Source organism: Betta splendens, chromosome 4, assembly GCF_900634795.4.
Source record: "Betta splendens chromosome 4, fBetSpl5.4, whole genome shotgun sequence".
Taxonomy (NCBI): Eukaryota; Metazoa; Chordata; class Actinopteri; order Anabantiformes; family Osphronemidae; genus Betta; species Betta splendens.
In genome coordinates this window covers 17,383,277-17,404,419 of record NC_040884.2, presented here as the reverse complement: position 1 = coordinate 17,404,419, position 21,143 = coordinate 17,383,277, and the positions used below count along the sequence as shown (strand labels likewise).

At 41.2% G+C, this 21,143-nt stretch overlaps 2 protein-coding genes across 5 annotated transcripts; one reads left to right on the top strand and one right to left on the bottom strand.

The window, feature by feature from the left end:
• Nucleotides 1-1,151: 1,151 nt before the first annotated feature.
• On the bottom strand, nt 1,152-13,044 carry mybl1 (v-myb avian myeloblastosis viral oncogene homolog-like 1). 3 transcript variants are annotated; one of them, XM_055507726.1, is made up of 19 exons: nt 12,910-13,044; nt 12,671-12,817; nt 11,406-11,567; nt 10,864-11,315; nt 8,945-9,044; nt 8,781-8,852; nt 8,459-8,551; nt 7,296-7,516; nt 7,003-7,201; nt 6,842-6,916; nt 6,474-6,584; nt 5,654-5,887; nt 5,177-5,566; nt 4,933-5,072; nt 4,721-4,835; nt 4,519-4,635; nt 4,064-4,168; nt 3,717-3,902; nt 1,152-3,600 (listed from the first exon to the last, which is right to left on the bottom strand). In XM_055507726.1, the coding sequence occupies exons 4-19, from the start codon at nt 10,884-10,886 to the stop codon at nt 3,475-3,477; spliced, it is 2,307 nt and encodes a 768-aa protein (XP_055363701.1). In that variant the 5' UTR covers nt 10,887-11,315; nt 11,406-11,567; nt 12,671-12,817; nt 12,910-13,044; the 3' UTR covers nt 1,152-3,474. The 3 variants fall into 3 exon arrangements, with proteins under 3 accessions (XP_055363701.1, XP_055363702.1, XP_055363703.1); XM_055507727.1 differs by having other exon boundaries at nt 5,177-5,548; XM_055507728.1 differs by lacking the exon at nt 6,474-6,584.
• sgk3 (serum/glucocorticoid regulated kinase family member 3) lies at nt 13,001-21,070 on the top strand. Of its 2 annotated transcripts, XM_029148774.3 has the most exons (18): nt 13,001-13,188; nt 14,506-14,596; nt 16,119-16,299; nt 16,372-16,455; nt 16,633-16,705; nt 16,846-16,921; nt 17,031-17,103; nt 17,192-17,241; nt 17,325-17,382; nt 17,629-17,712; nt 17,798-17,929; nt 18,204-18,316; nt 18,597-18,633; nt 18,975-19,061; nt 19,292-19,387; nt 19,693-19,848; nt 20,003-20,092; nt 20,264-21,070. In XM_029148774.3, the coding sequence occupies exons 3-18, from the start codon at nt 16,222-16,224 to the stop codon at nt 20,429-20,431; spliced, it is 1,455 nt and encodes a 484-aa protein (XP_029004607.1). In that variant the 5' UTR covers nt 13,001-13,188; nt 14,506-14,596; nt 16,119-16,221; the 3' UTR covers nt 20,432-21,070. The 2 variants fall into 2 exon arrangements, with proteins under 2 accessions (XP_029004607.1, XP_029004605.1); XM_029148772.3 differs by lacking the exon at nt 14,506-14,596 and having other exon boundaries at nt 13,002-13,188.
• The last annotated feature ends 73 nt before the right edge of the window (nt 21,071-21,143 follow it).

Sequence of the window (21,143 nt, the reverse complement as noted above, 5' to 3'; positions counted from 1 at the left end):
GGGAATGAATGGGGGGAGAGGGGGAGGAGGGGCAGGGTGCCTGCCAGATGACTGCTCCGTCAGCCCTATAATGGGCTCCCATCTGCTGTCTAGCATACACAAAGACAAATAGTGTGTGTGTGTGCGCGTAGGAAGAAGGCAGAGGAGATAATGTCTGCACTCTTTCATGTTTGCAGTGTAGAAGGTACACAAACATACACACACCTTCTTCAGGCCATTAACAGCTCAGCCACCACCGATTATGTAACGAATGTAAGTGGCGCATATGATGGTACGTTAAGCTTTATAGCAGATTTAAATAAATGGATAAACTACTATGCATATGAATAGTCGCACACTAAGAGCACAGGTGTCTGTGTGTGTGTCAGTAAGTCACTATTTTGTGATATCTGCTTCTCTGACATACATGCATGAAGCATACAATGGAGGGGCTGCAGACAATAACCAGCCAAGGGGCAAAGCGCCTTGCACATCTTCCAACTCCTAGATCACACAAAAAACAAAAGGACAGGCTTGTAGGACAAGAGCAAAGAGGACAGATTGATTAAGTGGACGTGGCGTGTGTGCAGCACCCGTGTTTATGTGCGCAACGCTTGCATGCGGGTGCACTGCTGCTCCTTCAGCATAAGGCAAGTTGTCATGTTCTTTCTCCCTCCATTTGGGGGGCAATTGAGTGAATGGGTCTGTAAAACCAACAGCCCAGAGGACAAAGGAGCCCAGGGGCATTAAGTCATGGGTGAGTGGGCCCCTTTAGGGCCAGCAGCTGACCCTGTGGAGAGGCCCCTTGTTCTGATGGAGGGGGCTCGTGTCCCCAGACCCCAGGCCAAGATGACAGCATCCCAACATACACAGGGAAAATGGGGGAGGTTCAAAAAATAACCTTCAACAATTTATCAGCTTGACTGCCAACTGCACATGTTGAGATAAAACATGATGAAATGTGGAGGATGGTGCGCGAGAATAGCTTTCAAGGAATTTGTGTTTTGGCAGGAACTCTAAAAAGGTCAGTGCACCTGCTGTGGGCATGTCAGCAACACTAAAGGATGTTAAAAAAGGTTTATTACTGGGGGGAGGAAGCATGTAACGTACAGTGATACTCGGCAGAGAAGATAAAAAAATAGAAAAATGTAGGAAATCTGAAAACAATCAAATCATGATGCAACAAACGCATTTATTTTTTTCTAATTAAGTACATAGTTACAAAGACAGTTGGCAGGATTTCTATGGGTATTTGTGGTTATAAAGTCAACTGAAATGCTGTAAATGAAAGCATATTCCAGTATTCTGTGTATTACTCATGCATAACTACAGTAGCACATGGCAGCTGCTATTATCCCGTCTATGCACTTAAATAGCTATGATGTTACATGGCCAAGTGTTAAGATACACTATTACCTTAATCTTAAACAGAATGTACAGATACGGGTCAAACCAATGGACAGAACATAGAACAAATATTTACAGGTGAGACACACGCCGGCCAACAGATTCAAATGGTTTTCTGGATCTAAGTTTGGCCTTGGAGGTTTTACTCCTGATCTTTCATCTTAAGCTCCCTGACAAGATTCCCTTCTTATTCTCACTCAAATGCTTAATGCAGGATAATCCAGATTATAACTAGATCAGATAATGCCAACAATACAAAGATGTAGTGTTACTTCACCAGATTGCAAAGTTTGCTTCAGAGTTTGTTTAAAAAGTAAACATGAGTCCTCCTGATAAGACGGAAGCATGTTTGGATTTATGCATATTTACAACAAAGTGTAAGCATTTTGATCATATGCAGTCTGTAAATTAGAGTGTGTACAGATGCAGAGTCTTGTTAAAGGCCATTTTAACAGGATAAAAGGAAGATACACCAGTCACCATCTACTGCTGGGAGCTGTATAGTGCATGCAAATCTGCAGCAGCAGAAAAATCAAGCAGCATGATCTTAATGTCAGCATTCATTTCAATAAGAGATAAAACACAAACATGCAAACAAAAACACATGCTCACAAAAAAAAAGAATGAGCTACATGATCACGAACAAATGAAAGAGTAGAAATAAATGATGGGTAAAAAGTGCAATTTGTCTATGATTAGAGGTTGGGCATGAAGACTAACTACTTAATTATGAAGTACACATTAAAATAAAAAAAAGCAATAAAAACTCCTATTTATATGTTACAAGATCAAATATACAACTACAAAGCGATTATTTACTACGTTGTCTGATCAGGAAAAGAAGTTAACATTAAATTTGTATCTGTCCATCTTTTTCCTAACTTGGAGTAATGAAACTGAATGGTAGCCCAATCCTGATAGAGAAAAAAAAAAGATAAAATTCTTCAATAATTTCTTTTAAATGTATTTCTTTTAGAAATAAATAAATTAGTAATCATTAAATAAATAAAAGCTACAACCTTCACATAAGAAAATCCTTTTTGACCAAATGCTTCTTGAACACTGATGATATGAAAACCGGCCAGGACGGTTACTGACGTCTGACCAGAGCGATGGTTATGATTCATTTCCTATTAGAGACAACTGCTTTCGAGCAAGTGAGGGTTTTTAGGCTGATTCGAAGTTAAACTTACTTAAAAGAACAAACTTAGTGTCCGATTATATTAATATCTAAGCTTCAGAACTGTCAGATAATAAATAAACAGAAATAAAAAAAGGTACCCTTCCATCATTGAGGTTCTTACACGTGTACATTGCAATGAAATACATTCAACCACAGTCTTGGTGGACATTATGGCCTTAACAAGGGAGAGTTGGGTTGTTATAATAGATCATGCATCAGCATCACAAGTGCTATCCAGTTTGCCCTTAAAAACCCTGCTCCGCTCGCAGCAGCCAGTTCAGCTCAGTAGTGCAATACTGACGGCACGCATCATCCCATATTCACATCATTCAGCAATATGACACTGCTGTTACAAGACAAAAATAAACGCAAACTGTAACAACGGTTAAAGTTCTTTTTACGCTGCTTGTGTCTATCAATAAAAAGCTCAGTGTTCCCTTTTAGAGGAAACAGCAACAGCGTAGTTTAGGTACAAGCTGAAAAAGATACAAAAATAAGTAGTGTTACATCCTAAAATGTATATGTTGCCATTTAAACAATATATTAACAATATTAATTTTGAAGCAGCCACTTCTAGTAATGAACACTATTTCTACAGCCTATTGTATGTGCAGGTGGTTGCAACATTACTGGCTAGTGCAGGAACAAAAACTGCCTTTTCATATTTGTACAAAGCTGTTCATGCAGCTCGGTTTGTGTCTGTATTAAAGGAAATGCAGGGCGGAGAACACTTCTGAAAAATGGCAGTGATTATATTATATATAAGTGTTGCTGGTTTTTAGATGTCCTTGGCAGTGTTTCACTGATTCAAAAGGAAATCGAATCTTTTGTTTTTACTGGATTGTCTCTTACGGGATTCAGTAGAGGTTTCACGTGTTGGACGCTTGTGGAGAGAGAGGACGACCTTAAAGCACGAGGGCCCTTGAGGTAGAGCAGGAGGACGGGTAGGGGTTCAGGTACTGACGAGCTTGTTCTGTCATGATCAACTGGTCCTCTGTCTTCCCATAAACCACTGTTTCCCACTCACTCACCTGCAGAGAAGGTGACAATATTAATTACAATTACATAATTGTGCAATATTGTTTGTAGTTTGCAATATGCTGTCAGTGGTTGGGTTTGTTATTAGACTCCTAACATGCTTCCATACCTGTACTGGGGCATGTTTCTGTGCTTTTTGGATCGCTGGAAGCTTCTTCACCTGGAGGCCAGTAAAGCCACGTGGATGAACAGGGACTAAAGGGGGGTTATCTCTGTCAGAAAGCAAAGGGCCGCTATGGTTCTCTTGCTTAGAGGGGGAAATCAGCGAGGAGCCTGTGAGTAGACTTTCTGGGACCTAAAATATGTTATAAAGTAAAAGGCTTATGATAGTCCTAGTCCAGCTTTTCTAATCCTGTAACATTAACAATTTACACAAATTTTTGCAAGGTTGAATAAGTCAATAAATTAAAACACATATCTAAGAAATATTGAACCCGGTTACATGAAATATCTTACTTGTAAATTGTTCAGCTGGTCTTGGAAAAGTTGGACGTTGAGGGAGTCTTTGTCCCAGGGGTCCAGCACAAGGGACTTGCGGACTTTTCTAGCTGGGCCATCCATCTGAAATCAAAGAGACTCTTATAACAGCAACTCGTATGAAGAAGTAGAACTTGAGTAAAATGTATGTATGTATGTATGTATGTATGTATGTATGTATGTATGTATGTGTGTGTGTGTGTGTATATATATATATATATATATATATATATATATATATATATACATATACATATATATACACACACATACATACAGTAAAAGTATAATATATATATTATATATATTTATATATTTATATTTATATATTTATATTTGTATATTTATATTTATATATATTTTTATTTATTTATTTATTTGTTTGTTTGTTTGTTTGTTTGTTTGTCTCCTGATAACAGGGATGCTCCACATACATCATGTTTCCATATTCTGCAGTCATGCTCAGTGTCAGCTCTGTTGAAGATGTCTGCTCCAGTCTCCAGTTTCAGAACTTCCCTAATGTCTTCTTCCAGAAATGCCAAAGGCTGTGGCTGAAGAAACAAAAAGCAACTTCAATACAATACTGCAGAAAGTCTTATAATGTACGTGATGGCAAGAAAAGGTAACATTTTCTACCTCCATCTTCAAGGGCCCATGCATTTTCTCCTGGGCAGCCAAAGCATTTTTGAAGGGTGTTGGTGTTCTTGGCGTTGGTATCATTATAGTTTTACGAAATTTAGGGGTCCTGGAACTAGAATAGACAGAGAATATAAAACTTCTCCATGTCCCATTGAAAATTCTCAAAGCATAGCAGATGTTTGGGTTTATGTTGTAACTTTCATTATTACCCGTCATTCTCTTTCTCGTGCTTCGGCGTGGTTTCCTTGGGGAGTGGAGTGTTTAGGAGGCACCTTTGACCACACACAGGAGTTGATGTCAGGGCAGGGTTCTCCAGATTCAGATGTTCGGTCCCTGATAGGTTGCACAACTGGGGAAACAGACAAAAGCACATGAGCCACATGATCAGTGAACAATGCTCGTTGAGGTCGGGATTAGGGTGTGGGAGGAAAAGGAAAAACAAATTTTACTTACTCGTGACGGGGTGAACGGCACAGACTTTGTGGGTGTTTTCTTGGGAGAATTAGAGACATTTTCCAGAAAGGAGAAACCGTTTCTGTCGCACAAAGGAGACGGTTCTCCCCGTGGTCGTCGTCTTCTCTTCCCAGTAAACACCTGGTTTGATTTTGCAGAGTTTATGGGAGTCACCAGAGTCACATTGCCCACACCAAACAGAGCACAGTTCTTGTCGTGTTCTGTGACGGTAGTCGGAGTGTCGACTGTAAATCCCATTGAACCCTCGGTCCGCTCTTGCAGGAGGGTGCTGTATCCTGCTTGATTGTGCCTCGGTGGTGTAGCCGTCTCTGACAAGTCAAAACTGGCCACATCGCTCCACGCAACTGGGTCCTGCAGAGCAAAACACATCTACAGTAGATCTTTAATACAATCATGACTACTAAATCAACAAATTTACACTGTAATCATCTTTATTAAGTCTACTGCACTACTAACCGAGTCAATAAGCTCCATGGTCTCTGCAAACTCTGGTATCGTCTGCAGGGTGGAGAGCACTGTGCTGGCTTCTACAGCCAGAAACTTGCTAGGGGAGACAGAAGGTTGTGCTGGAGGTCCATGGGTGATTTCAGCAGACCTCCAGGTTCGTCTCTCTGCTTGCCCTTCCATTCTACTTGTAGGCAGTGTCTCATCTGACCCAGAGTCTGACCAGGTTGAGTACGGCTCCAAACTCTGAGAAACAGGTTTGAGAAGCAGATATTAGATCTTTGTCTCTAGGAGAAGACGTAATGTGTCATTTGATGGTGTGAAACTGTGGAATAAACAAGTGTTGAGTGTAAAACATTAAATGAATGCAGAGTATGAAGAGTGAAGACAATGGAAGAAGGAACTTAAAATAGGAGGGGGCAGAGTGCTTCATTCATAACCAAACTGCTGGCTGGGGATGGGCGTGGGCAGAGCGGGGGCTTGATGAGTAGTGAAATGGGGAAGGGAGGTACTATAGCAGCACTATAGCTAATGAGGCTAGAGGCACGCAGACTAGTGAGCCATTCTCATTTTTTTAGTATACACTGCAAAAGGTCCATTTACAGTTTAGTCTTAAGATTTTATTGAAAGCAGATTATTTTTTTATAATCAAGATTTTAGTTTGTGTTTTTATAAAATATTAAAGGCTATCAAACAGAAGACATTTAAAGACAATTTAAAAAAAAAACTTACTCAAGATTTAAATGAGCCTTTTTACAGTGTATATAAGCTACAAACACACGCAGGCTATGCTGCCTAAGTATGCTAACACACATTCAGAGTGTGTTCTTACACATGGACCTCTGCACAGCACTTGTCGCTGGACTTCACTCTCTGCTGACATAAGCAGCAGCTCAAGCTCCTTAATTCTTTGCTCTTTGTCAGGATCATCCAGCGAGGATGGCTGGAATAAACAGACGTCAGGGAGGACAGGAGGAAAAGGAAGAATTTAAGAAAACAAGACAAAAAAACTGATTTAAAACATAAAACATTTGCAGGAGCATCTGAGATGTACTGCTTTGGTTAGACGAAAGTAACAGGACGTTCAAGTGTTTGATTTGAAGTCCAGAGTCAGTAATCACAAGGACAAGAAAGTCCAGAAATTCAAAGAGCATGACAAGTTTTTATCATTTAGCATGCAGGGTTTACACAAATACTCACCGATATAAATCCTGAATTGTCAGAAAGATTCTCCATCAAGTGACCATTGTGAGGATCGTATGAATATCCCACCAGCTGAAAAACAGAGTATGACCATTAAGACAAACAAATGAAGACAACAAATACAACAAAAACTACTATTTATGGTGAAGAAACCAGACCTGGTTGGGTCCTGATGACTGAGGACTGTGGTCGCAGTGCTGAGTCTCTGTTGGAGTTGGAGGAGACGGTCTGTGGTTGCGTCTCTTCCCTCCACTATGAGAAGAACTGAAAGCCTTGCCGCCATCTTGCAGGTAGCCCTCGTGCTCCACCTTCCTCCTCATGGTTGAGTTCCAGTGGTTTTTGATGGAGTTGTCTGTTCTGTTTGGAAGAGGATGGTATTTTTCAACTCATGACATAAACTGGAATAAAAAAAATCACAAGCAGTTGTGTTAATGAAACTACTGTATAATACCGTCCAGGTAGAAGTTTGGAGATCTCCGCCCAGCGGTTGCCAAGCCTTTTGTGGGCCTCATAGATGATTCGATCCTCTTCCTGAGTCCACGAAGATTTCTTCACCTCCGGGTTGAGGTGGTTGTGCCATCGTTCGCGGCACTGCTTCCCAATTCTTCCTTGAAGGTGCTTTGCAATCACTGACCAGCGCTTGGGACCATACTTGTGAACCAGGTCAATAACCTGCCAAACACCACGATGATACATTCAATAAATAGTTCTCATTATAAACAATTACCAATGCATGGTCAAATCCTCATGAAAATGTTTGTCATCTTTTATTTTGTAATTGAAAAGATGGTCTGTTATTCTGAATATAATTGTGGACAGTGTTCTTTGTTCACAAGTCACATAAAAGTGTTGAAAACAAGCCTTTGGCTTGATTCAAGCACTTTCCTCAGTTAGCTTCTACATCTTGCCACTTTGTGCTCTTTGGTTTCCCAAAATCCAAACTTGGCTAAAACCTCAGTATAACCCATCCTGATATGCAGACTTCCTACCGGTCTTTAACCACAGATCCATAATGAGTATAATATCCAGGATATGTCTAGAAAGCAACAATCAAAGTAACATATCAGATTTCACAATTAGGCAGTCAAAACTAGAAAGACATATTTTGTCCTTTCTTGTCCATAGTCAACAGCAGTTCCAGTTGTTTGTAGCAGTTGTTTTGAAAGCTTCAAACAGTAAAACCTTGTTTGGCGGTTTCTCTCATAGCCAAAAAATGCTGTGATGTCATCCCTGGTCAACTGCTGTGTTTCTGTTAGAACGCCAGGAGTGAACAACATTCTTGACATCTACTGTAACTGACTAAAGAAATAAATTTCTCATTTTAAAATTACAAAAGGATATTTGAGATAAACTCTGTATGAAAAGAAAGCCTAGACTCTAAGCTAGTGACCCAGAAAAGCTGTACAATGATTAGAGCATTTACAGCCTGTTGGTCTGAGGGTAAAAAAAAACAATACATTACATATTGTACAGCTTTTGTATTCATATCATGCTCTCTTACTTACACTAAGCATCTGATGATGCTCCCCAAGCCTTCCTTCTGGCTCCCCTATCTTTTACCTACTTTTTTCATCCCTCTTTCTGTCCACAAGAGGAACTCCCAGCTCCTCTTACCTTTTGATCCTCCTCTTTTGTCCAAGGTCCTTTCACCAGCTCTGGGTTGAGCACCTTCTGCCAGCGATGCTGACACTGGCCATCTGTCCTCCCCTGCGACAGAGCCATACAAAGAGCAGCACCTCATTACTCAACATCAGTATCTACTCCTTACAGCTGTAAGTAAATCTGCCATGATGAACATCCCATTAAGGAATGAAGACACTTACAGTACACAAAAGGATTGGATAGTAATAACACTTATAGTGAAAAGAGATGAACTAGTTTGGTGTGAAATACTACTCCTAAGAAACAATGTGGACACATTACATGCAGTACTTACAGGAAAAAAATTTGCTATTAATTTCCAGGAGTCAGTTCCATGTTGCTCGACAAGTCTTTTCAGCTTTTCATCCTTAAAATTCAGAAATAGAAGGAAGTGATAGTAAAACATGATTAGAAAAGTTACTAAGTGTGGTGTCCACCTACAGTAAACCTGTTGCCTACCTCATCTCGGGACCACTTTACTTTGCACAGTGTCTTTTTATCTTTGCTCTTCTCTTTACTCTCTGGGTCTGTAGAGTGCAACTCTTCATCCTCATCATTACTGAAAACACATAGAATAACAAAAGAATAAATGCAGACTCATTGAGTCATTTTTATTAATGTCAACAAATGTTAGGGAACTATTATGAATTGGCACAAAAGGAGGAAACTATGTTAAAGGAATCCAGCTTTTTCTGATATTTCCTGCACAAAAAGAAGAACTTGATACTGTGGTTAGTGTCACAGTTTAGTAAATCTGCCAGCTTTTAAGTGAGTAAAAATATACACATGAACTGCATGCTACTTGCTGGTTATATTTGGACTTGATGCTTTGATGTCATTCCAAAACTAACAATAAAAGGAAACCTTCAAAAGAAGCACAAAGAGACACAGTAGCTGGCAGTTGCAAGCATTTCCAGTTATTCAATATGGACTATTAATTGTTTAAGCAACATTGTGAATTCCACTGTTTTATTAGACCATCAGATTTTGAAAAACCTGGTTAGTGTAAAAGAAAAAAAGACCTTGAACCAGTATACATGAATAGTAGCTAAGATAGCCCAACATTCTTCTGTACTGGCATACAGTATTTACAATTTGCATCACACATCACCTGTCTGCTGGCAAAAGTATTGTAAATACTCAATGTAATGTAAACAGTATAGTGAATACTAAATGTAGGCGAGCTGGTCCCAAGACCTATTGGCATAAAGCAGACCCTAACACTCACACACACTCATCAAGAAAAACCGCTGAGCATGGCAAGGGAATTTAGTCCTGGCCTTGTTTTTTTCATTACAGCAAAGAGAAGTGGGTCTGGATCTTAGCCTAAACAGGAAGGAGGGGCTGAAGGAAAGGAGTGATCCCACATCAACAGGCTCTTTCACCTCCAGAGGTGTGTAAGTGTATGTGTGTCATTAGGATGGAGGCGGTGGTACTGGGGTGTGGTCAGAGAAAAGTTTTAACGGCTCAGTTTTTCAAAAGGGGCTACCTACAAACAAAACACAATTTACATGTTAACGAATTATTTACCCACCTAACTTAATAAATACAAAACATATTGTATAACATATCCTAAATGTTTAAATCTGTGGGTTCAAGTGAATAAATGTGCGTATGACTGTAACTCCAATGTACCAAATAATCACTTTCTGTATTTGTAATACGTCTTCAGTTTTCATAGACTATGAGACAAACTTTTTTTTTTCAAAATTGCCATGAGCATCCCATCATTATCCAGATGTAAACCAGGGACACTCATTTTGTGTAAGTATTCAGTACAGTTTCCCACAAATCAATGTCACACATCTAAAAAGGTATATTTATATATCCTCACTATCACATACAGTAAGATTGATGGGGACAATCTGACTCAATGCTAATCAAATAATCTCGGGCTCTCTACACAAAGGAGCTTTTATTGTTCTTTATCAATTCCTCACTGGCTTATCTTTCCTTTCGCTTTCTTTTTTGTGTCTCTGGTGTTAACAACCGATGAACTGTAGCGTAAAAACACGACTCATCTTCTTTACATTTAGTTTCCTTATTGTAACGCAGATAATTAGACTGATCCTTCCCTGTGTTTCCTAGAACGCTGCCATTACATAACAGACGTTTGACAATGGCCTGCGCGCTTCTCGTTCTTTACAAAGCAATGTGTTTCGCACACAGCATGTGTGTTTGTGTATGTGTGTGTATACATATATGCTGTCAAACAAGAAGCTTCATGATGTGTGAAGGCTCAAGCAGAACCAGCTGAACGCGGCAATAAACCCTAAGGCCTTTAAGGTGCATGCAAGTCTTTCTCGTTTGTCTTTTGTCACAAACAGATGGCGAACTGTGCGAGCTCCATCGGACGCAGCGCCGCTGCTGGGACCCACCTGCGTGATTTCACGTTGTCCATGACAGTCGGCAGGAAGATTGAAACGCTTCAAATACGAACCGGTGTATCCATAGAAAGCGGTGTCAGTCATTACTAGTTTCCTCCTTCAGGTTCTAGCTAGCATTGCGTGGCTAGTCGGCTAGCTGAATTAATTACTGCCCATGACATTAGAGTCTGCTGGTAAAAGCCCTCGTCGTTGGCGGCAACATCCTTTCACGCAAAAGCGTCACTCTGCTCTGCTTTCGCACTTATTCCTCATGAAGAAATTCCCCAGCATAGACCGTCGGTATTAGCATAAACAGTGCAGCTCCCCACTCAATCGTCACCGAGGTTCTTCTCTATTAACTTGTCCCTGCTCCTGTCTGGCGTTATCATTTTTGTCCATCCCGCCGATTCTCGCGCCCAGCCCACTGTGCAGGCGGCCTCTTCTCTGATTGGTTAGAAAGTGGGCTGTGAAAAGAGGACTAGGTAATCAAACCTGATTGGCCAACCGTATTGTTATACTCCCGGGTGATTGGTTATAACTCGCTAGCGGTTTACCTTAATTGGTTGAAATTTTAAGAAGGCGGGCGTTTAGTACAACTGTACTGTCACCTTCTGCGGCAGAATGGGTCCATTCATTACAGTCTGGCTCTAAGTAGGTTGCGGTGAGTTTTGGGGGCTCCGTCAGGGGCTCCAGTGCTCCCCATCTCTACAGTTTCACTGCAAGCAAACGCAAATAATTTAGTGTCCCGTTTTGTCCCCCAACCTTCAATACAGAGACATTATGAACAATGTGTATTCATAAAAGCTGCACGGTCTATCAATATATTATATCTGTTAACATGGAAAATGACCTGTTGTTTTTCAGATGTAATATTTTTGCATTGCCGTATTTTTAAGGTACTACTGGTATTACTTCATAATTTTGCTGTCATTACGGATATTCTCATTAAATTTACTTCACATGTGAGTTCAGGTTTTCAGTTTCATACACAAATATTAATAGTATTTATTGTGTATCCCTGCTACCGAAAACAGCTTTCCTTTGCCTTTGACAAACAGCTCACTGTACTGTGTTTTACTGACACCGTGTGGACAAAACTCGCAATTACCGACTTTACTGGCTCAATTTGCATATGGTTGCGTTTAACCATATATTATTTAAACAAAGTTGATCAAATGCTTTCGTTACTTCAACAACAACCAACACAAATTGCAATACATTTTCATTTATAAATGTTTGATTTTGTTATTTATTGTTGTTTTATTGTTATTTTCTGTTAAGATGATCATTTAAAACATGTTTGTTACTTTTACTTAAACTGTGTCAGGAACTAATATTCCTGAAATAGTATTTTTTTTTTCTTTGCCGGTCACTATTTAGCTACGTAAAGGTATGATGTGTACCGGTACGAGTTTCTACCTGAGTTTAATTGTTTGACTTCTTGGTGTTGTCATTCCTGAGCGTAGTAGTGTATGTAGAGCGAACCACAACAATACCGGAAATGATTTCTTAAACCTTCAAAAATAAAAGCTCATCCGAAACAAACGCGCCGATTTGACCTAACAGTTCCTCATACCAGATTTAACTGGAAGCAACTGGTGTCTATTACTGTGTGTCTATGTGTCTGTGTGCGTGCGTGTTGGGGACGGGGGTGGTGTCATGTAAAAACGAGTCATGTTAAACCTTAGAAGCTCATTCAGCAGCAAGCCGGAATGTTTTCCTCATTGTTCTTGCTTCTGACTTAATTTCCCAAAAGAAACAGGGGTAACAAATTTGGTGTCACAAAATATGCAAACCTTTACAGTAATATGTTACTTACTGTGGAGGAGTGAATGAATCGTACAAGGGTCCTTCTTAATAAACATTCCTTATCGGCTTTCTGGTAAAGATGACGTTGTCATGTGGTTGCTGTGACAGGACATGTAGACATGGTAAACTCGTTCCTCCAGAACACAGGTGTCATCGTCTAAAAGGAAAAGTTCCGCACATTACATCATCTGAAGGAATTTCACAGCTGGCATCTTTAGCCACGCTTAAAACTACTTTGAAACGCAGTACCGGAAGTGTGCTGGTGTAGCCCGTCTCTGCGACGGAGCTTGCAGCTGTGAGGTCCCGTGACACATTCATTGGAACTTTCTTTGGCCAGGAAAGACTGATGTTTCCTGCTTCTCTGGCTTGACAGACGCCCATGAGCGTCAGGAGACCACACTTTCGGCGGCTTCTGTCCTCATTAAAACGGAGCGAATGTTGCCTTCACGGACCGTTTAAATGCTGTTGATCGAAACATCCCAACTGGACGTAAGAAAATCGATGAATATTTCAACAACGTCCCGTAAGGTACGTGATGTTCATGTTCAAAAAGTATGTCCTCCTGTTACCACCGCCGCTTTGGCCTCGCTGTAGTGTAACACGTAACTTGGAGCTACTTTTCTATCACACGAATGCTGCCTCCAAGTTGACTGACCTTTGCTTTGCGTCTACAGTGTGTGTTACACGAATTAAGCGGTGGCAGATGTCGGATCTTCTACATCGCGTGCGTGTCGGTATTTTATGTGCTTGTGTGTGGTCAGCTCCTCCCTCCTCTTTCAGCTTTTCTATTCCGCGGCAGAAGGGTCATTTTTTCCCGTATTGCGCGTGATCTGTGCAGAAATTTTTAAAAAAGTAGTTGGTCGAGGGTGCACACGTAGCTTCACGTGAACGCTTCGTACATTTTTAACATGCTGTAGTCTGTGTTCATGGGTCAGACCCACAGGCTGTACAAGTGAATCTGCCCTGATGCTGCTGGTGTTGATTCAGCTGTGTAGAGCACTGTCATCCATGAGCTGGTTCGTGACACACATCAAACGTGACAGTATTACATAAATCGCTACCTGAAGCAAATGCTAAACATCCACGACGAGAAGGATGTTTGCCTTTAAAATCCTCCTCATAGTCGTGTTTGTGTTGTGTCAGTGGGAGTTTCCTTCCACATGAGTTGAGAGAACACACAGTTTCTTCCTTGATTACACACATGGTGGCCACTACCGTGTTTTAGTTAACTTCCTGGTTTTTAAAGATCACACTGATGCGTGTAATGGCTTTAACAGTCCACCACTAATGGGCCTTACCTCTATAATAACAGGTGTGACTTGAATCTGCTGATGTCATCTCCAGTTTGCATCTTGTGTTTGGGTCATCGCATTAGGGCCCTGATGCTGGAAATGACTGCATGTATGAGGTTTGCCTGAGTTCATGGCACACTGTCTCCGTAGCATCATAGTAAGCTTCCATACTATAAGAATGTTTGTAAACAAGTACAATATTGTCCATAAAAACAAAACGTGTCGCTGCTTGCGTTGTGTCTACTAGCATTCCTGTTGGATATACCATTCGAGGGCGACTTCTGCTTTGTTACAGAGCTACACAAAGAAGACAAATATGTCCAACATCCTTATAGGATGTCCACAGGCAAGGATGTGTATTTAAAGCGGAGCAGGAAATCTGCTATTTTTGACCTGCCAGCACACATTAATTTCAAGCTGTGGCACAGACACAGAGCACCTGGGGGCCGCGCTGAAAACGAACCCTGCTTCTTTTCCTACTCATTGTGACTCTACGGGCTGTTTTCAATCGCTTTAACGAGCCTGACGGTGTTTGTTTGTGTGTGTTGAGCAGCAGCATTCCGCGGGAAGGAGGAGCAATATGAGCCACACTGCATGGAGCACAAGACAGTTATACGTACAGTAGGCAGCTTCCCCTCTACGAGGTATGTGGGGAATGTTAAAAAGCGGGTCCGAGCCGGTGCCATACAGCGCCAGTGAAGTGTGAGAGCAAATGCAGATGTGAGGCAGTGCAGGAAAGGAGCGTACGCAGTTGGTGAAGCTTTTTAAACACTGTGCGGTCATTGAATGAGGCATTTCCTCCAAAGTGGCTGATTGACAAGGCAACGTTTGCCGTCTACACGCTGCTGCTGGTCATTTCCTGGCGTGATAGTGGAAACCGAACTGTTGGTCTGTTTGTGGTTTGTCTTAATGAGCGTGAGTGAAATGGAAACCGAAAGACAGTCCGAACTGGAGAGGAATAAAGGCGGAACAAAAGCAGCTAGTGATGGAGAGGGCATGAAGGTCCCTCTGATCGCACACATGCATCTTAAAGAGGCCGCTCTCTCACTGGCCCCAACGTGAGCAGAATGACACCGCTCTTTGAGGATGCGCTCAGGATCCATATTCAGAAGGAAAAAGTTGACCAAAAGCAGGTCTTCAGCAATGTGTTGAGTAGGAATTAAAGATATTTTAAAGTAAAAGCGGTTACATAAACAGCTAGAGCAGCTAGAATGACCTCACTAACATTAAACAACGGACAATTCGAAGGCGCAAACAAAGAGCTTTGTTGTCGAAGAAAAAGACTGTGACATCAACACGTCTCTTTGTATGGTTCAATAAGCCATGTTTACCTTCTACATAATGGTTTATCATGTCATCAGCACAATTAAATACTAGAGATGACATATAACATTTATTTATTTATTTATCCTATACATTTAACTTTTACAGCAATGAACTTTGTTTAGCCTCCTAAATATCTCCAGGTTTCTCAGTCTTTGCTTCTTGTATAAGTCCAGCTTCAAAGATCCCTGGCAGGTTATTTAAAAACACCTCAACGCTGACCGGAACCGGCGAGAATGTCACAGCCTCAGCGTGTGGGAGCGAGCCAGCGTGTTTCCATGTGAGCGTGGGCTCGTGTGCAGTCACGTGTTGCAGAGAGGCTGCGTGAGCATGAACCCACCGCTCCGTCAGAAACGCCTCGTCTCCTTTAGGGCTGTGGAGGCGACCGAGCCGATCCCAGCGACCTGGGCGTAGTTCCTCACAGCGAATAATTAGTTGAGACAGACAGAAGATGGGATGTTCGTGCCCGGGGGAAGGAGTGAGTTAACTAGTTGCCCGGGAGGAGGGAGCCCGCCTGCTGTTATGCTGCAGCTCACTGGACCTCCTGTTGTTAAACGTGCACTCTTGCAGAAACATCCACTTTGCACAGGCTTCAACCTGAAACACTCCTAAAAGCAAAACCTCAAGTTTGTATGTGAATACAGAATATGTCAGTGCCTTAAAGCCTAAACTGTAGATTAATTGGTGGATGGTAAAGCGCAGCAGCACCAATAGAGGGGATGAATAATTCCCTCAGCAGCTGCAGTCAGGTAACATGGCGGCCGCTGTCTGAACCGCGTAGACAGCAGAAGGAGGCCAGTTTCACTTCCTGAAAGTCTGTCTGTTCTCTTTTCTGTTCTGCAGCAGTGAGACGTCGCGGGGATGGGCCAGCTGTCTAGTTGAAGTCTTACCCTGGACGACGCATTACTTTATGACCTTGCACTTTTAAACGCCAGCAGCCCTGAAGATGGAGGAGCCATCCAGCCTCCCCAACGTCAGCATCCCCTGCCACAACGAGCAGAGGGACAAGAAGAAGCGCTACACGGTACGAGGATCCCGCTGGTTCCTGAGCAGCAGATTCACTGTGTGTGTGAAATAACATACATGGCTTTTCCAGGTTTACAAGGTCATGGTGTCTGTGGGACATCATGAATGGTTCGTCTTCAGGCGATACGCCGAGTTCGACAAACTCTACAACACGGTGAGTGGTGCCAATTTCCTCCTGAGTTTACACACGACCATAATCCTGCACTCGAGCCTTTGATTATTGGTCTTTGTGTCAAGCTGTTTACGTTCAGTCGGGATAATTATATAGCGGCTGCTCCTGTGGCACCTGTTACATCGCTTTTCCTGTTGCCCTTGTGTCTTTTTTGTGCAGTTAAGGAAACAGTTTCCATCTGCGAACTTGAAGATTCCGGCTAAGAGGATATTTGGGGATAATTTTGACCCAGGTAAGCGGCCGCACGCTGTGGTGTAAAAGGTGCACACACGCATCCAGACAGTAAATGAAGTTTTGCATGTTTATGACCTCTGGTGCAGTTTTTCTAACAAAATATGAATGAATGAATATGAATATGAATCTGTCCAAAAGTGTTCATAAAGCAAAGAAGAGCCGGACTACATGAGTTCATCAAGAGAATCGTCTCCCAACCTGAACTTTCCAACCAGTAAGTGGGGTTCTGTCTTTCAGTGAGATCCATAAAGGCGACTATAGGCTCTGCTGTACTACACCACAGAACCTTATTTAACTTGTTTAACTGTTCTGAACCTTCACAGCCAAGATGTAAAAGCCTTTCTACAGATGAATCGGCAAAACTTTTCAGATGGCTCTGAGGATGAAGATGACAAAGTGAGTAACCAGTCAACCACTCGTTCATGAATTCAGGAAGTGTCTCACATCTTGGTAGCAAATATAAAGTCTGTCTTCTGTTTAACAGAACAGTTCTACCTCCAGAAACATTAACCTGGGACCCTCTGGAAATCCACAGTATGTTCAACCGTTTTTACACCTACGCCTTTGTGTGTCAAATTAATAGAAGAGAACCTAATGTGCTGTCGCTTTTATTCCAGTGCCAAACCCACAGACTTCGACTTTTTAAAGGTCATAGGAAAGGGGAGTTTTGGGAAGGTATGTGTACAACGCAGCGTTTGAAATTACAGTTGCCTTCAGGTAATTCTGAAATTAAGCAATTCATCGTTGTTAAGCTAAATGTTGGGGGTGTGTTACTTCTATATTGAGGTAGTAGCAACTTTTAGTTCTGCATGCGCTGTCCTTTCCCAGTAAGGACTAGTAGGAAGTGAGAATCAAACTGGGATTTGTTTTGGTTTACACCGGTGATGCATCATTTGTCATCTTTTCGCTCTTATGACGCAGGTTTTTCTTGCAAAACGAAAAGACGATGGGAAATATTACGCAGTGAAGGTCTTACAGAAAAAAATCATTCTGAACAGAAAAGAGGTAATTATACAATGAAAATATGACCATGATCTTTTGCGCACAGGCTTTGCTTCTACAACTAAATCACGATTTTTCCCCAAATCAGCAAAAACACATAATGGCCGAGCGCAACGTGCTGCTGAAGAATGTCAAACACCCTTTCCTGGTTGGGCTGCATTATTCCTTCCAGACCACAGACAAGTTGTACTTTGTCTTGGATTTCATCAATGGAGGGGAAGTGAGTTGCTTGGCTTTCGTGAATCGTGCATTCACACAAATACGCGACACCGTGAGACCTGAGAGCAACAGCGATAATAATACGGGAATTATTAATGGCACTGCCTGAGTGCAATGTGTGCAGCTCTTGAGAGGTCGCATTAGTCCAAATAAAGAACAGCTCTGACTGTGGCTGCCTCATTTAAGTCATTGATGACTAACAACTATGTGTATTTAAGTAAATCTGTCTTATGAATCCACATCTATAATTTACTGTAACCTTTCCTATATTTCAGCTGTTCTTCCATCTTCAAAAAGAGCGGACCTTTACAGAACCAAGAGCAAGGTTCTACATTGCAGAAATGGCAAGTGCACTGGGTTACCTGCACTCTCTCAACATTGTCTACAGGTAATGATAGTTGTTCATTTAGTGAGCATGTGCCTATAGTTACATTTTATAAGGTACAGATTAAATAAACTACATCTTATAAATTTTCTTCCTAAAGTTAAATAATTCAAATAACTTGTGTCTGACTCACTCATAATATTGTGGTCAAAGAGTGAGTTGTCATTGTGCAGTGCGTTAATATAAACACTATAATCTGTGTATTAGAATATTAACATACCAAAGAATATTGAAATTGAACATGAACAACAGGAACTGATGTGCAGTGACTTCATTTGTCTAGAGATCTGAAACCAGAGAACATCCTTCTTGACCATGAAGTAAGTGTTTCTGCTTTGTAACTAATTGCAATGTAAACACTTTATATACTGCAACAAGAAGCACTGTTAATATTTGCTTGTGATGAACTGTACATTTATTTTGCACCCTTCAGTGTCATTTCCAGTTTCAACTGAACACAATGTGTGATTGGATTAGATACTGGATAATGATTTCCTGCCTGGCCTTGTTAAGAGAGTGAGGGATCGGTGAATGGGAATGACTGAGCTACTCCAGGGCCAACATTCCTGGGCAACAATAGAATCCTCAGTGCTTGGGGATAATGAGCTGCTTGTGTGGCACATGTTGCCTAAAATGTCTCTGTGTCCTCTCTCTTTTAAAGGGACACATCATTTTGACTGACTTTGGATTGTGCAAGGAAGGCATTTCCCAAACTGACACTACCACTACGTTTTGTGGAACCCCTGAGGTATGGGTTTCACACAGTCGGCTTACTGCACCAGGGTCTCACCTTTACTGTCGAAACCTAGTAATCATTAACAGCCTCTTTGGAATAAAAGGTGGTTAATTATTTCACAAGTAGGAGCGTATTCCAGCTGTGTTCCATGATGGCATTTCATATACATTGGTTGGTTAATTTGAAGCTACATGTCAAATTAATGTTATGTGATTATGTTTGTGTATGCGTCTTCCAACCAGTACTTGGCTCCAGAGGTCCTGAGGAAGCAGCCTTATGATAATACAGTAGACTGGTGGTGCCTGGGTTCAGTGCTGTATGAAATGCTGTATGGTCTGGTGAGTTCTTCTCAAAACAAACAAACAAAAAAGCAATAGATAATACTGACCTCTTAGGTATCTGGGGGTAGGGATGTTTTAATACATGATATTATCATTAAACTTTTGTATTTATTAATGTAATGAAAATGCTGTATATTTTATTAAGGAAATATTTTATTTTGCAAGGCCATAAACCTTGAGATAGAGATTACTTGTAAATTGTTTGTTTAATTTTATTACAAGTTGTACAATGTAATTCTGGTTCAGTAAATGCACACTCACGAACAAACTGCACACTGACGTACGTTCCTCTTCTGCACTAGCCTCCGTTCTACAGCCGAGACACACATGAGATGTATGACAACATCCTCCACAAGCCGCTGGAGATGCGTCCTGGTGCCTCCACCACAGCCTGGTCTCTCCTCCAGGGCCTGCTAGAGAAAGATGGCACACACAGACTTGGGTCCAAGGATGACTTTGTGAGTAGGATTATTCAGTCCACTTGTTCACTGTCCACATAGTTACTCTATTAGATTGTAGCCCCCTCTGGTGGCCAATCTATATTTTTACCTGCTTTCTGTTAGAGTAACTTTATTCCACTATTCAATGAAGAAACATGTTCTTCATTTACAGAAAGAAATCCAAGCACACGACTTCTTCTCCTCTATCAACTGGAATGACCTGGAAGAAAAGAAGATCCCTCCCCCATTCACACCCAAAGTGGTAAATATTTTGTCTTAATAATCAACATCTTTCAATCAACTTGGATCATCACATAATGTAAAAAAGGGGACAAAATGTTTATTAATATTTTTTGCATTTGTTCTATAAATGAATATATTTCCAAACAAGTATTTGATGTATATATTCCCTTCTCCACACACCTTTTTACAGAGCTCTTGCTGTGATATCTCAAACTTCGATACAGAGTTCACAGATGAGACGGTGCCCAACTCTGTCTGCTACTCTCAAGAACACATAGTCAACGCCAGTGTAATGGAGGCTGATGATGCCTTTTTAGGATTTTCCTATGCTCCACCTTCCGATGATGCATTCCTATGAAATGCGGCCAGTGAGCTCTTTGTTTGCCTTAAACTTCTTTTGACTAAAGGGAAGAATTTTATACCATGGATGAACTTGTTCTGTGAAACCAAAAGCAGCAGCTGACATGAAACCGCACTGGAAAAAAAAGACAAATGTTGAGGAAAAAAAAAAGTGCCAGAAAAGTCTATTTTTACCCTTGATATTTTTAAGAATTATGGGCACAATTCTTTGTCACTGTAATTTCTAATGTCTTCTAAAATGAGCCTTATAAAAGCCTTACATTTGTTCCTGGAGTGAGGCCAGTAACCAGTCATCTAAAATACTTGGAACGACAGCCTGTCAGTGCCAGTCCATGTAATTACTGTAAAAATGACTCCTGCCTTATTATTTTTATTCTGTTAACTAAGCTGGAATAGGATTACACGAGAGATCACTAAACAATGCATCTTGGTGTGTAAACTTAGGTCTTCTACTTCTGCACCTACCTTCAGCCATTTTTGTGACTACAGAATGGTTTATTTTTTACGTGGAACTGTGGCTCATGTTTTACTATGATGTGCCTTAGCACATTTAAATGCTGTAATTAGGATTCCACGATGCTTCGCTTCACTGATTTACCAGGTCTGTACTAGAGTAATAAAATCAAAGGAATCAGAACCTGAGCGACTCTGTTTTATAGTAACGGTGTGTCTGTGTGGTTGCAAACAGACTCCATTTTGTCCAGCTGTGC